Source organism: Epinephelus moara, chromosome 18 (assembly GCF_006386435.1).
Source record: "Epinephelus moara isolate mb chromosome 18, YSFRI_EMoa_1.0, whole genome shotgun sequence".
Taxonomy (NCBI): domain Eukaryota; kingdom Metazoa; phylum Chordata; class Actinopteri; order Perciformes; family Serranidae; genus Epinephelus; species Epinephelus moara.
The window spans coordinates 1898544-1910920 of NC_065523.1; the positions used below are offsets into that span (position 1 = coordinate 1898544).

The 12377-nt window shown below is 42.4% G+C and overlaps 1 protein-coding gene across 6 annotated transcripts in view; it reads left to right on the forward strand.

Annotated features, from left to right (window-relative positions):
- prr12b (proline rich 12b) overlaps positions 1-12377 on the forward strand; it is a 111825-nt gene that overhangs the window by 48945 nt on the left and 50503 nt on the right. For all 6 annotated transcript variants that reach the window (XR_007571633.1, XM_050070223.1, XM_050070224.1 and 3 more), the window contains exons 6-9: positions 1546-1620; positions 6199-7027; positions 7570-8168; positions 8257-8373. Coding sequence is in view for 5 of the 6 variants with exons in the window: in XM_050070223.1 (XP_049926180.1) it covers positions 1546-1620; positions 6199-7027; positions 7570-8168; positions 8257-8373 (1620 nt within the window). In the remaining variant the exon portion in view is untranslated. The remainder of the gene's footprint in view (positions 1-1545; positions 1621-6198; positions 7028-7569; positions 8169-8256; positions 8374-12377) is intronic.

Sequence of the window (12377 nt, forward strand, 5' to 3'; positions counted from 1 at the left end):
TTTTTTTATGTAAACAACAAAAGACAGTAAGAAGAAAAAACACCATGTAACGGGTGAATATTGAACTGAAAAGTCCACAGTGTATTCCACAGTGATTCAGTCCTTTGGGGACATGTCTGCAGTGTATTTGTGTTTATGTATGTGTGTGTGCAGCTGCAGTCCACCTGTATTTTAACTGATTTAAGTCCCTGTCCTCAGTATCCTGTTCTTCAATATGGCCTCAGCCCTCAGCAAAATCCACCTTCACCTGCTGCAGCAGCTCAGGAGACAACAGCACCTCCAGGGTCCTCATAGGCAAGCCTCCACTGCCTGTGGGTCTTTCCATCTCCTGCAGAGGGTAGTCCACATAAAACATAGCCAAAATACTGTTAACAACCTTCAAAAGTCTGTATCGTTTTAAACCTAGTACATATTCATTTCATAAAGCCCATGCATAAAATCAGAATGTTGTCTTACACCATTGGACGATATGCAGCGTTGCGTTCAGGTGCAACTCCAAAAAGGAGGACAAATAAGCGTCCGGCTTGAGGCTGCACCGGACGCCGGACAAGGCATTTAAATTCCGGACTGTCCGGCCTAAATCCGGATGTATGGCCACCCTAAGAGTGAGTGAAAGACATCGCTAACTGCTAAAGTAAGCCAAACTCAGTTGGCTGTTTAGGTTTTATTTCCTCGTCCCTGTGGCGAGTGAATCTGCCTGTAGTGAAACCGGGGCTAACCGGTGCTTCCTCCTCAGGCTCCACTTCACTCAGCTGCCAGCCCAGCCAGTTAGTCTCCGCTAGCTTCCCAGCTAGCCCCGGCTCTCCGTTTGGATCCAACCGGAGCACCGAGCCCTGGTTTGTTATTCAGGTTAATGTGGGAAGAGGCAGTGGGTTTATCGGGCAGCTGAGTGAAGCTGAGTGAAGTGGAGCCTGCGGAAGAAACACCCGGACCGCCTGGATGTAATAGTCCGTGGAGATGCTGCGGTGCTCGGCTGCACAGACGAGGCGAGTGGAGTGGAGGGGGGGTGGGGGGTGGAGAGCAGAGGTAGAGGGAGGTGTGGCTCATGACACACTTTGTTTTGGTCTACAGGCAGTGCACAACAGCAAACCTAGCGGTGAAACGATTTCGCTTTTTGCCCCTTTAAGTTATTCTAAATATCAGATTCAAACTCAGATTCAAATATGAGAGATGGTAATACACATAGACAACAACAGATATTAGTAAAATTGTATAGAGACAAACACAGAACTGAATTTTCTCTCATTTTAAATGTAACTGTATGTTTTAAAAAGTGTTATATAAATAAAGCTTTACCTTGTAACTTACTGACATTCTTTGTCTTACATATAATCTAGATGGATAAACATGTCCCTGATTTAAAGCAGCCCCTACCATGAAATCTTCAAGATAACAGGCATCTGTGAACATCTGTAAAGGGATCACATTACATTGTTGTTCATGAAAAGAAAGAGTAACCTTTATATGTAACAGTCTCTGTAAAGAGTTTGACCTCAGCTTTGCTAAAGAGATTTTTGAAAGTGTTTTTCTCTGATGTTAACACAGATGACATGGAAGAAAGAAATGGATGATCCACTGAATCCTGAAGCCTGGGCTGCTATGCAGAAACTCTCCAGTTCAGTAAGTTGCTTCACACCCTCTACAAAAATGAGCAAAGCCCAGAGCTTCATATATAATTCATACCTCATCCATTCAAACTTGAGCCTCTGTGAGAGAGAGCAACACATTCTCCACCTTCTTCACACATCAGGTGCCTAAAGGCAATTAATGCAATACCTATGTACATAGGTGGTATTTTCCTCAGGTACTTGTTCAAACTAACTGATTTAGTGATGCCACCTCCACTGGAACAAAAACACAATATTATGGAGCCATTGTTGATCCAAGCTCGTAATAAAACGTGCATTAAGAAAGAACTCCATGATCGGCCTCATCCTTGAATTCTCCAGATCATCACAGAAACACCTACTCTCAGTGATGTCACCTCCACTGGAACAAAAACACAAAATTTAATGTTCAATCATGATTTTTTGATTTGAAGTTTGTAGAGAAGGAGGTTATAGTTGACTGACAGCCAGTTCTTTCTGACTGACAAAAGAGAGAAGAGAGAGATGGCTGTTACCAGGGCAGCTGTTGCCATGGTTACTACATTTTTCAGCGCAGAACCCTTGCCGCCACCTGCTGTCTGTTCAGCTTTATTACCTACAGTATAGCCTACTGTCCAAGGCCTGTATTTATTTTACTGCTTACAGTGCAATCTTAGAGTTGAATGAGTCACTTCTCTTTTAATCCTACTCACAAATCTATCACTAAAGACATTCCTAAATGCAGAAAAACACTGGAGGGCTCTTAAAATTGTTAAAGACTCGAGGAGAACACACCATGTTTTGGAATGACTGTATGATATAGCACTGGTCATGGCGAGTGATATGTTAGCTGAATCAATATGCATTCCTCTAGTGTGCAAACAACAAGAAAAAGGCTGTAATTGGTTTTATTTGAAATCACTTTTCGTGCACCTTAACTATCTGCACATGTCAATGTGGCATTACAGTTATTTTTCCTTTTAACATCACTGATGTACTAAAGACTACAACTTGGTAAGTGTTAAGTATGTTCTTAAAGCATTAACACTGTAGCAGATGTAGTCTAACTCTAAAATGCATTTCTTGCAGAGAATGCATGTTGATGTCGATAGCTGAAATGAATCTAAAAACATTGCTGGCGAGGCAGATATTTAACAGAAATGAAATGAAACACAAACAAAACAAACTAATTGCCTGTAAGATATGGAAGCTCAAATGCATTGACTACACTGCTAAAAAAAACTGGAAGCTACAATGTAAAATTGGCAGAAAGGGAAGCTGAACTGCATTACCTAAAGAAGCTGAGAGCTGAAATACATTGTTAGAAAAGCTGGAAACTAAACTTTAACACTTTCAAAAGTTAACTGAAAAGGCTGAATTTGAGAAATGCTTTGCATTTTAAAGACATAAAAAGTAGGAAGAAAGTTGAATACATCTAGAAATGTCTTAAAAGAGCATAATGTTTTAACATTTTAATAATCTCTTTTGCTGAAAGTATGCAGAAGTAGTAGTTGATGGAAAATTGTACAGGAGAAGTATCATAATTTTTTGACCTGATTAAAGCTTAAATGAAGTCTGTAGATAACAATATGTAGAGTAGTAGAATTCCAAAGTGAAGTAGATTAAAGATTTGATGATTGTTGATGATCTGTGTCTGACATTCACAGGTCAAACAGCAGGAACAGTACAAGTAGTTATTAATTGTGTGGATGATGAATCAGCATCCACACAATTAACTATTCCTGCTCTAAGGGCACATGTGATCAATCATTTGATGACTTGACAGAATAGAAATGTATGGTGAGATGATTCATCTTGGAGTGTCAGTATTGGGTGACAACACACAGTGTGGTCGACCAGCCATGAACAATCACATCAGTTACATGCAGATATACAAAATCTTTAACGAATTTAAACAAACACTGCTGCTTGGATGAGACTTCACTTGTTGTCTTTACAAGAGCATGTAGAGCTGACACTATATCAGTTCACTGGAAAAATAACCTGCGACTATTTTGATAACTGCTTATCATTAATTAATCATGAATTCATTTATCAAGCTAAAATGCCTAACATTTCCTAGTCCTAGCTTTTCTTCTCTTGTTTGACAGTAAACTGAATATCTTAAGGTTTTACACTGTTGGTTGGACTCAAAAGTGTGATTACATTCTTTTGGACTTTTTCCACTATTTTGGACATTTCATAGACCAAATTTATAGACCAGTTAGTCAACTAATCATATTAATTGATTAATTCATTCATCCATTCATTATCTGTATCCCCTTATCCTGTTCTGGTTGCGGGGGGGCTGAAGCACATCCCAGCTGGGTGAGAGGCGGGGTACACCCTGGACAGGTCACCAGACTTCACCAGTCATTGCTACGCAGATGACACCCAGCTCTACCTGTCCACCTACCTGTCTTTTGGGTTTACCAGACAAGTCCATCCATAAACTGCAACTGGTTCAAAACTCTGCCTCCAGAATTATTTCCAGAACCCCCTCTTCTAGTCATATTCCGCATGTCCTGCAGCAATTCCATTGGCTTCCAATCAAATTCTGCATCACATATAAAATCCTACTTCTCACCTTCAAGGCCATCAACAACCTTGCCCCTCAGTATCTTGCTGAGCTCCTTCACATTAACATACCCAGCTGTACTCTCAGGTCCTCCTCCTCCATTCAACTCACCCTCCCAACTGCTCGCTTATCCACCATGGGGTCGAGAGCCTTCAGCCGCTCGGCCCCCCGCCTGTGGAACTCTCTACTCCAGGACATAAAACACTCGGACTCTGTCACCTCCTTCAAATCCCACCTCAAAACTCACCTTTTCAGACAGGCATACGCCCTTTAATCTGGACTGGAATGACCTCACTGTTGCACTTTACTGCTGTTTTATGTATTACGTTATGTATTGCGTTTTTTGATTGTCATGTTTTATTGATTGTTTTATTATTATTGTCTTTTGTACAGTGACCTTGAGTGTCCTGAAAGGCGCCTATAAATAAAATGTTTTATTATTATTAGTAGTAGTAGTAGTAGTAGTAGTAGTAGTAGTAGTAGTAGTAGTAGTATTAGTAACAGAGCTGACACACAGAGACAGACAACCACTCACACTCACATTCACACCTACGGGCAATTTAGAGTCACCAATTAACCTAACCTGAATATCTCTGAGGAAGAAGGAGAAGAAGAAGAAAAATAAATACTTTATTAATCCCTGAAGGGGAGATTCATTTTTTTCACTCTGGTATCATATACACACAGGCCTTAAATACACACACATGCACAAACAGAACCTATTCATGCATTAAATGGAGAGATGTCAGAGCAAGGCTGCCCATGGACAGGCACCCCGAGCAGTTGGGGTTCAGTGGCTTGCTCAAAGGCACCTCGGCAGTGCCAAGGAGGCAAACTGGCATCTCTCCAGCTACCAGTTCATGCTCCATACTTCCTCCATACAGGGACTTGAACTGGCAACCCTCTGGTTCCCAAGCCAAGTCCCCATGGACTGAGCTGCTACTTCTTTACTATAAAGCCATGCTGCTGGAACACGTACAGAATGTGTCTCATTGTCTTGCTGGAATAAGCAGGGCTGTCCCCAAAAAAGACGTCGTCTGGATGGCGGCATATGATGCTCCAAAACCTTGTACTTTTCAGCAATCATGGTGCCTTCACAGATGGGAAGTTACCCATGATGCCATGGGCACCAACACGCCTCCATACCATCACAGTTGCTGGCTTTGAACTTAAAGCTGGTAACAATCTGGATGGTCCTTTTCCTCTTTAACCTGGAGGACATGACGTCCATGATTTCCAAAAACAGTCTGACATGTGGACTTGTCAGACCACAGCACACTTTTCCAATTTGTGTCAGTCCATCTCAGATGAGCACAGGCCCAGAGAAGTTGGTGGTGTTTCTGGATGTTGTTGATGTATGGCTTTCACTTTGCATGGTAGGGTCTTAACTTGCATTTGTAGATGCAGCATCAAACTGGGTTTAGTGGCAATGGTTTTCCAAAGTGTTGTATTGATGATATTATTGATTGTTGATGGTGAAATCTTTTTTATTTTTTTTTTGGAACGTGTTGCAGGCATCAAATTCAGAATGAGTATATATTTACCTAAAACAATAAAGTTTATCAGTTTGAACATTAAAAATGCTGTTTTTATTTACCTTTTACACAGCATACAATTTTTTGTATTTAGGTTGTAGCATAAAATGGAAATACTCAAATAAAATACAAGTATCTAAAAACTGAACTTCAGTACAGTACTTGAGTAAATGTACTTGGTTACATTCCACCACTGGTGTGAGCTAGATGTGTAAATTGGCAACATTTTTTTTAACATGGTCACTATAACAATAACTTTATAAGGTGATGAAGTTATAGTAACAGCTATAGTAACAGCTTGCTTCGCTGCCACCTAGTGGTGAAGGAAAATCACTGAATGCTGCTTTGAAGACAGATGCCCTGTTGATCAAATAACAAGTTGAAACTGGTTTTTGCAGTGTACAGAGGAATACAGCAAACTGACAAGCCATTCCAGTGCTTTATGCTAACATCATAAAGCACACATCAGTGATGAGGATATGCTCTTTTCCTTTTGCAGGCTGATGACAAGGCTTTCGATTTCAAACCTGGCTTCATGGCCTCTTTTTTGGACTTCTTGAAGACAGGCAAAAAACAGTCAGGCCTTGAACCGGAACAAGATGGAGCTGAGCAGGAATCCCTAAACCCCTGCTCCTCTCTGAAGGGAGGGATCAGGCCCTTATCCCCACCTTCGCCTCCCCTACCACCAACTCCTCCACAGCAGCCTCCAGAGACATTCAGTGAGGAAGTGCAGGGCGAGGGGGCGGAGTTGGCTCTCAGCAGCTGTCCAAGTCCCTGCAAGCCACTGGATGAGGAGCTGAAAAGGAACCTGGAGACGCTGCCCTCCTTCTCCTCTGATGAGGAAGACTCGGTCAGCAAAAACCAGGACCTGCAGAAGAGCATCTCCTCTGCCATCTCCGCCCTCTATGACACCCCACACTCGCTGGCAGCTGCCATGGCTTCTGCCATGATCAAGGCCCCACCCACCCTGTCCCCGCCTACGCCACAGGAGCCGCCGCTCAGCCCCCCTCTCCCTGCCATACCTCCCCTCATCCCCAGTATCGAGAATGGAAAAGAGGAGGAGCTCAAGTACACACAGGATCACATACAGGACAAGGACGAGCAACAATCAGTCTCCCTACAGTCAAATAGAGTAAACACAGAGGAGAGGGAGGCTGAACAAGGAGGAGATGAGGAAAGGGGGGGGGGTGAGGAGACTGCAGACAATGAAGAAATAATGAGAAGTCCAGAGAATCTGCAGCAGGGAGCACTGGAGGAGCAGGAGGAGCAGGAGGAGGAAGGGGAAAGGATGTCTGAAATACAGATTTTGGAGGTTCCTAAGGTTGAAGGTAATGTATCTGTTTGTTACTGTCTGTGTGCCACTTTAGATTTATTTAAGGCTGTCAACTTCTCGGCTACTCAAAAAATGTAGATCATGTCTTGAACTTTGTCTTTGTTAAAAGATGCAAATGGGTGTCACATGTCAGTGTCCTCCTTGATGATTTTGAGTTTCAGTTGAAACATCAAGGAGGACACTTAGGGGATATTTTTCTGGTGGCATACTGGTGGAAGTGAAGCAGTGTGGATCAGTGTGGATAAATGAAAGATTCAGTGCATTTTGTAAAGCGTTACCCCCAACACTGCCCAGTGGTTTGTGGAATCCCATTTTGAAGCCTCAAGTTCGAAACTGTTCCAAAAACTTTAGTGAAGAACAATAGTTTCTGAGTCAGTGTGTAAACGTGGTTGACACAGAATGAGGTTGTATTTATTTGGGCGTTTTTAATCTGCCAACCAAACTAGGGAATCAAAATGTAATCGTAGTGTAATTTTATGTCATCTGAAGAACTTAGAACTCTGGCTAACTTTTCCCACCCCTCACCCTGTCTTCCAGGTTCTCCATCAGGACCTGCGCTTGCTGCTGCACCTCCATCCACATCACCGTCCATCTCCCCCTCACCCACCTACTCCTCACCTTCACCACTCCCTCTCCTCAGTCTCTCTGTACCCTCCCAACTGCCAGTCCAGCAGGATGAAGAAGAGCCAAATCCAACTTATCCTCCTTCTGAGCAGCAGCAGTCGTCCTACCAGCCCCCTCCGACTGCAGGCACCTCCCCACCCCCCTCCACCTCCCCTCCCGCCATCCCATCCTCACCCCTCTCCAACCTTCCCCTGGGCCAGTCCATCCCCCCTCCATCTACCACACCTCCACCATCATCTTCTGATCAAGACCAGGAACCTGAAGCTGAGCAGCCTTCCCCCTCTTCACCCACCTCTTCCTCACCATCTTCATCCTCTTCGCCACCATCACCTCCAACCCCGGAAGAGGCCCCAGCATCCCAGCGTCTTACCTCCCTCCACCTGGCAAAGAAGCAGGCTGACGCCGCCATAGCTGGGGAGAGTGAGGAGGAGGACAGTGAGAGTGGAGGCGAGGGAATCTTCCGTGAACGGGATGAGTTTGTGGTTCGAACTGAGGACATCGGGATGCTTAAGGTGAGTCCCCCCACAGCTCCTGGACGTATGCATGGTGCATTAATAACTTAACATTAATGGTATACACTGAGTCTGTTTGTGTCACCAGATGGCCCTGCAGACAGGCCGGGAGCCCCCACCCATCTGGAGGGTGCAGAAAGCCTTGCTCCAGAAATTCAGCCCAGAGATCAAGGACGGCCAAAGGCAGTTCTGTGCAACTAGTAATGTGAGTTTTCCCTCAGACATCAGTTTAACCCAGGACTCCCACAGGTTCAATCAATAATCAATATGAAATTACATCAGGCAAAAAATGGCAGGTGTGCAGCTCTCTCTGGGTTCAAAACAAATCAGTGACGACAGACTTGCTGTGGTGCACCCAAAAGCATCTTGATCGATGATTGTTGAGTTCATCCCTTCTTAAGACTACTTTCACTGCAAAATGATAATTTGTGTAGCAATTACTTACCATGTGTTACGTTTGTGAGAAAACTTTTTATCTTTCATGCCTCCACTGTTAACTGAGAATCCAAAAAAGACCAACATTCTTCTGAAGTAAATAGGAACATCATTTAACAACAGCAAAAGTGTGTAAAAACAAGCTCTCACACAACTCGTGCGGTATAGTCCAAGTCTCATTTATCCAGTGGTATGCTCAGTACTTACCAAACACATACATTTTTGCTAAAACGTTACAGTCAGTGTTGGGCAAGCTACTTGGAAGGTGTGGTGAGCTAAGCTACCAGTTACTCTACATATTGGCCTACCAATGTCAGCTTTAAAATGAACTATCAGAATTACCCAGCATGCTTTTCTTATTTTGCACAGTGAATGAATATTACATACAATGACAAGTATTGTATTTCATGTCTCCATCTGTTGGTGAACCATCACGATAAGAGTATGCATGAATAATATGATGCTAATTCCACTATAGAAGAGACTTGATGATCACTAAAATAAGGTGGGGAAAAAAGTGGATATATCGATATCTGTTATTGGCCAAATGAGTTGTTTTATATCTGCACATTGCATAGTGGCAAAAAGTCCAATATCATGCATCCCTATCTCTCCCTCCCTTCTCTCTTCCTAAGTAATACTGCTGTCTGTCTCTCAGCTCTTTTCTCGGTCCTTGTTGTGTCTATTTCTCTAGTGTCTACTACAAAGACATTAAATATATACAGTCTATAGACAAGACATGTGAGAGACACATCAAGAAGTGCAATGTAGCCAATCAGAGGCAGAGTCGGGCGGGGCTTGCCAGGAAAAGCCAGAAGTGAAGCAGCAAGCAGAATAAACCGAAGGATAAGTGAATGATGTCATGCGGAAGTGCTTCCCTCATCTACATGCCTCTGTGTGGCACTGACGTCAGTCACATTACTTATCCTCAGTTTTATTATCCTTATTTTGAAAACAATACACGCACATCACTTTTGGCCACGCCAAGTCAAGCCATACCATACTGATTTGTGTTTCCATTATCAGTTTAAACGTGTTGTGTCACGCTGAGCTTTGCCAGAGATGGACCCTCTCCAGAGTAGGTCCAAAAACTAGTCTGCCTGTCCTTAAGCGGGTAATGGTGACATCTTGCAGACTGCAGCTGACCCCGACAACCCTGCTTCTCCCCCTCAAACAAGCCCTGTGTGTTGCGAGAATCTACTCACCTCTGTCTGCAGGAGACCAGAGAGAAAGATGTTTTTAAAAGTCTGTGTTCAGCTCTCAGTACTTTTTTAGCTTCAAACTGAATCTCTGTGGTTTGGAGTTTAGTTTCTCTCCTGCATCCTGTTTGTACCTTAGATATCTGATTTATTTTACTGTTTCATGTACACTTTCAGCTGTATTAGAAGTTGTGTGAAGTTGCTGCTCAAAAACTCAACATTCTTTATTTTGCTGCTTCATAATAAAAGTTTTAAATAACAAAGAAACTGGGGACTTTTATTATAAAGAATCTATAAGAAATGAAATGTAGATTTAGCAGACCTTGTTAGCTACTTTTCTTCAATAAAGACAAGTTTAATAATACTGCAGGTAGAAAGAGTAAAATCAGAATCAGTCACAGTGAGATGTTGATGAAGAGCTGCAGACAGCAGGCTCTTACTGCACCTTTGCAAACAGCTCACCTCCAACAGGTAACTTATTTTACCTGCACTGCTGTGTGATGGAAAAACACATGCAGCAAAAATAATGGGATTTAAGCTTGGGATCAGCATGTTGCTTTAAAATATCATCACTCAAGACTAGCCGTCATCAGTTAAAGACACACCTTCAAGCAGGTAGCCCTGTTGTAATGGAAATGCAAAGCCCTGCTGCGCTGGGCTGACAGGCCACACCAAACCAAGCCAGTGCATGACTGTCGGTAACTTCATCAGCCAATAGCAAAATTCAAATTCAATAATCAGGTTTCAACCTGTAGAGAACAGACACTCTGTATATTAACACAATATGTAGAATTCAGATACTTTGCACAAGTGTCAATATTTGGACCTGAACTCAACAGCACTACTGAATACCCATATTGGTGTTCAACTGAAACAAGTGTTTTATTTGCTCTTTAAGAATATATATATATGGTCACATCAAAATAAAAGATATTTTGGCTATAATATTATATAATATTGTATTGTATAATATTGTATTAATACCTCTTCTGGCTGAAATGCTGCTTTTCCTGATTTCTTCTCTCTCCTTGGAATCTAGACTATATCAGATATCTTTGTTTTTCCTTGCTCTGAATCTGAAAGACCTTTGTACACTGAATCCAAATTTTTCACGTTTTTATTTTTCTTAATTTTCCAATCTGTCATCCCGTAAAATTAGTTACATACTGAAACCTATCACGCTGAGTTTTTATTATTCTTATATTATTATTATTATATTTGTTGCTAAATTTGCAGTACAAGCCCAAAAAAAGACACATTATCTCCCTTGCTTCTCTCCACTGGAGGCACCTCCCTGGCTATCACCACTATCTCATCATGTCTTACATTTGGCTCCACAGCTATATGAAGGGACTGAGCTGTCCTTTCCACACTGTTATTCAATTCAAATCAATTCAGTTCAATTCGTTGGGTTTTACTGGCATGACAGTCAACGTGTGCTGCCAAAGCACAAATACAATTAAAAGGCAGTGAATAAAATTTCCAACTGATTACACAAATGACAACAATCAACAGAGCAAGTTGGGTCATTAAATTATTACTAGTCCATACCCAGGAATGTGTTATGTATAGAGGAATAAGAAATCAAAAACAATATATTAGAGGAGATGCAAAATGAGAGCACTGTAAATGCACTGTGTAATAAATACTAATGTAAGACAAACAATGCACACTGTATTTAGAAACATACTTTATGGCAAAATACATGGAGCATAGTTTTGGCTGACGGCACGGATGCACGCGCGTGCGTGGGGCCGTGCACGGGCACACAGGTACACACGCAACACGGAGAAGGAATGAAAGAAACAGTGCAAAGTGCACAGCGCAATGTTTAGTTTGTAATGTTTGTAGGCTAATGTCAGTAAAGTGAAAATACGTAACGGCTGGCCTGCGCACACAGACGCGCGTTCGTTCAGTAAAATAATTACCTTAGTCTTCAGCAAGTGTTGGTGCTTGAAATTGCATGTCCCAGCCATAAACTGTGGTCCGAGCGCAGGTGTTTTCCAAGTGGTTTCAATCCGCAAGTGTTGGAGATAAAAGCTTCCCAGCCAAACTGTGGTCTCCACGCATGCGCAACTCGCGCTGCTAATGGTGCTCACAGTATGAATGTGTAGTGGAAAAACGCGAATATAAACAGTAGAAATGTGGGAAAAATGCAAAAACGGCATTGTGGTAGTCTGCACATGACCAAGATGAAAGCCTATGTGCAAGTTCAGAGAAATAGGTCAAAGCAGTGAGGAGGAAAACGGATGATGACAGACGGAGGCACAGAGGTTTCTTCATTTAATAGTAGGATAGTAGGATATAGATATACTATACATTCATATCTCATATCAATCAATTTTCAATCAATTTTATTAAAGCCCAATATCACAAATCACAATTTGCCTCACAGGGCTTTACAGCATACGACATCCCTCTGTCCTTAGGACCCTTGCAGCGGCTAAGGAAAACCCCCCCCCCAAAAAAACCCTTTAACGGGGAAAAAAAACGGGAGAAACCTCAGGAAGAGCAACTGCGGAGGGATCCCTCTTCCAGGACGGACAGACGTGCAATAGATGTCGTACAGAACAGA